General features: G+C 47.9%; 1 protein-coding gene across 1 annotated transcript in view; it reads right to left on the minus strand.

The window, feature by feature from the left end:
- LOC104167861 (NT-3 growth factor receptor) overlaps positions 1–103 on the minus strand; it is a gene marked incomplete at both ends in the record, with an annotated part of 35,488 nt that extends 35,385 nt beyond the window's left edge. The window contains one exon of the mRNA XM_009708252.1: positions 29–103. Coding sequence (XP_009706554.1) covers positions 29–103 — 75 coding nt within the window. The remainder of the gene's footprint in view (positions 1–28) is intronic.
- Positions 104–3,496: the final 3,393 nt, after the last annotated feature.

The following is a 3,496-nucleotide window of genomic DNA, read 5'->3' on the forward strand; positions in this document are numbered from 1 at the left end:
CCCCCCGCAACAGGCAGGACATACTCACAGCCTCTGGAGTCCCGTGTACAGCTCCATGTCGACGGCGTTCAGTGTCTGCAAGTTCTTCCAGTTCTCTATGTGTCTGTGGAGAAGAAGGAAAGGCTCAGCTGTGGCACAACCAGAAGGTCACTCTGCCCCTGCCAGGGGTGGCACACAGAGGGAGCGTGCCATGCCCTACCACCCAGCCCCATTCTGTTTTCCCAGCATTTTTGAAAAGCCAAATAACATGGTTTTACCCACAGGTTCAATTGTGGAATGTGCAACTGAGCCATTGAACATCCTTGCCCAAGTCATTGCCCCTCTCTGCACCTCAGTGCACACATCAGTGAAAGAAAGACATGATCAAGACGGCTCACACAAAAAGAATGAAAGAAAATAAAACCTCTCAACAAAAACTTAGAGCCCAAATGGAAAAAAAAAGTTACATATTTATCCAGCTTCTTACTGGGGTAGACAAACAAAGTCCTAGTCTTTGCTGGCTGGAAGTGCTGCTGGCAGGAGAACACCAAACTTAGTTTGGAAACCGTGCCTTTATTATAAATTCCTCAGTCGCCTGGGGCACTCTGGCAGGTATGTTATAAAGAACAAAAGCAGAAATAGATCTGTCACCGTGGGATTGTTATTCAGTAAATATTGGAGCCGGAGGAAGGTGACAGATCAACAGTCCCAGAGAACGGGGTCTCCTGTTATCAGCAGCACAAGAGCAATGCTGGCGGCAACATGGCCAGTTGGTTGTGGCCGTAGGTCCCTGCTAACAAGCTGCAATGCTGCATGGTGGGGAAGGACCTCAAGTCCTCGTCCCCCAGGCAGTTTTTGGCCAGTTCAGGCTTTCTCCCACATTAAACTCAAATACTCTCCCATCAGAAAGCACAAGCATTTTCAAGAGAGTCTGTTTGGGGGATCAGGTGGAGGTGGTCATCTGTCAAAGTGAACAGAAAGGGAAAAACATCTGGCTGGTCCCCTTAGACACTATATGAAAGAAGCCCAGCTTCAAAGTTTATGAACGTGTGCACCCAAGCTCACATCTGCCTTGATGCAATAGTTGGCTTTGGACTTGGCCCTGGAGAGGGGAAACATTTCCAAGTGATGCAGAGTTGGAGTGATAAGCCAACACCGAGAACCATCCCATGATTCTATGATTCTAGGCAAGAAGGTTGCAGGACCCCACGTGGTGGTCCAGTGGGTGAGTGGATTAGGGACCTTTGACCACTTCCAGAGCAGTCACAGGGGCCACACATTCTTCCTCCAGCACTTGCTGCGCCTTGTGCTTGCACTATAACAGATGAATTAGCGTGACAGAAGTATACAGACCTATTTGAGCCATATCCCAAATACCATCTAGCTCAAGAAAAATATAAAGCCTGGACTAAATCTAAAGATGTTTTTCTGCTCTCACCATGCAGATCCAAGAAAAGCAGAGACCTGCAAGAGTCACCTCTGCTTTCCACATGTTCCATAATTGCCTGCATACCCAGAGGGGTTAGTGTAAGGATGCAGCATAAGCTCCCAACAAGCAGCTGCATGACAGTATAAGTTACGGTTCATCCTCAATGACCTGCTCGTCAGCTTGGATCGCCTGTGTCCCAGACAGAATGAGAAACAGGACATTATTACCGTCATTTCGTATTCCCTGCCAACATCTAAGGCCTCTGCAAACACTTGTAGAACAAAACACAGACTGGGACGAGTCAGTCAAGAGAGCTGATGGCTCGCTGAAGCCCTTCCGAGACAGGGCAGGACTACAAGTTCAGGTCCTGGGCCACAAGCTTGAAGGACTAAGCAAGGCTAGAAACACAAATTGAAAACATTTCCCATCTGCAACTCCTACATACCAAAAGAGAGGGTCCTCCAAGAGAAAGAAAGAACATGGGAAGAAGCAGGAAAGTGGGTTTACCACCAGGGCATGCTGAAGGTACAGCATCCAAGCAATGACCTTTGGGGAGGGATGGAACAGCCCCGAGCCAGGAGCTACGGAGCAACCACAGCTGGGAAGGAGGCAGCGGCCAGATTGGCTCTTGTTTTATTGATTGTGTTTGCTAAAAAAAGTCAAGGTTATTTTTGACCTGACACTCAAAGCCATGTGGACAGCATTCTAGAAGAGGCAGAAAAAGACCTGAGCTTGTTCCCAGTGACATGCACGGGCATGACTTTCTGATGACTCAGCACTGGGATTTGAGGGTCTTGGGGCCCCCCAAGGTCAAGCCCCACCCAGAAGCAACATTACACTAGACTGTAAATACAACTCCATGACCTGTGTTCCAGCCTCCCAAATGAAGCCCATGAGCTTCCTGAGCCAGATATGCTTTGGTACGTTATTTAGCACGGACACACAACACCCATAAAGTGAGAGACAAGAGAAGCAGCAGTGGAAACAAATACATACACACACACTTACATATAGCATAATCCCCCAACCCAGCAACTGCTTTACGTAGAGAGCAATAAAACATCTTGAACTAGGTGCACAGGTCAGCAAGGGACTTTGAGTTCTTTAAGCTACACAGACACTTCACTTCTCAGGGACTCCCAGAAATGGCCCTTCCCCTTTTTTTCTGATTTTTCAAAGTAGCGGGAGTTGCACCCTTGCTCCTAGAAGTGGTAAATCAGTTTTGGTTCACAGGCACCTCAAAAATACCCCAGGAAAACCATTTTCTTTGGTTCCCTATTGCTTTGGAAAGAATAGTGTATCTTTGCGCTGACTGAGTTCGCCTGAATTCACTTTAGAAAGAAAACAGAAATGCATCTTATTCTGAAAGCTCAAGGAGTCAAGATGTGATTGCAAAATTGGCAGTGGTGGCACAGGAAAGTAAACCAACCAAGCAAAGAAACCCCACCCCTAAAACTTAAGTCCACCTTCATCTCCTTCAGCATCTCAACTAGCTCCCCCTCTTTTTCTTCCAGGGTTTTGCTTGCCCTAGAAATCTTATATCCTCCCAACTGCTGCCAAAGGCTGAGACCTTCCCTTCTCTTCTGCCTCGGTTCATTAACCTGGCAGGAACGTGGGTGCTGGGTTCATGCCAAATACAGATGTGACAGCTCCCAGCCCTGCCCTGGTCTCTGCAGTCAGGCATTGAGGTATGAATTACAGTCGGGGGGTTACCCTCTCCTCTCTGCAAACATCTCTAAACATATTCCTGTAACAATCCTCAGTTATTACTAAGGTAAGCTGCTCTTCTGCAAGACGCAATAGCTTCAAGACCAATACTATACTTCACAAATCCTGAAGTGCTACCTGACTCGCTTGGTGGATGAGGGAAAGGCTGTAGATGTGGTCTACCTGGACCTCAGCAAGGTCTTTGACACCGTGGCATTCTCCTGGAGACACTGGCAGTTCATGGCCTGGACAGGAATACCCTTTGCTGGGTGAAAAACTGGCTGGCCGGCCATGCCCAGAGAGTGGTAATGAATGGAGTTAAATCCAGTTGGCTGGAGCTAAATCCATTGGCCACCAGTGGTGTCCCTCAGGGCTCAGTGT

Source organism: Cariama cristata, unplaced genomic scaffold (genome assembly GCF_000690535.1).
Source record: "Cariama cristata isolate BGI_N322 unplaced genomic scaffold, ASM69053v1 scaffold4679, whole genome shotgun sequence".
In the NCBI taxonomy this organism is placed as follows: Eukaryota; Metazoa; Chordata; class Aves; order Cariamiformes; family Cariamidae; genus Cariama; species Cariama cristata.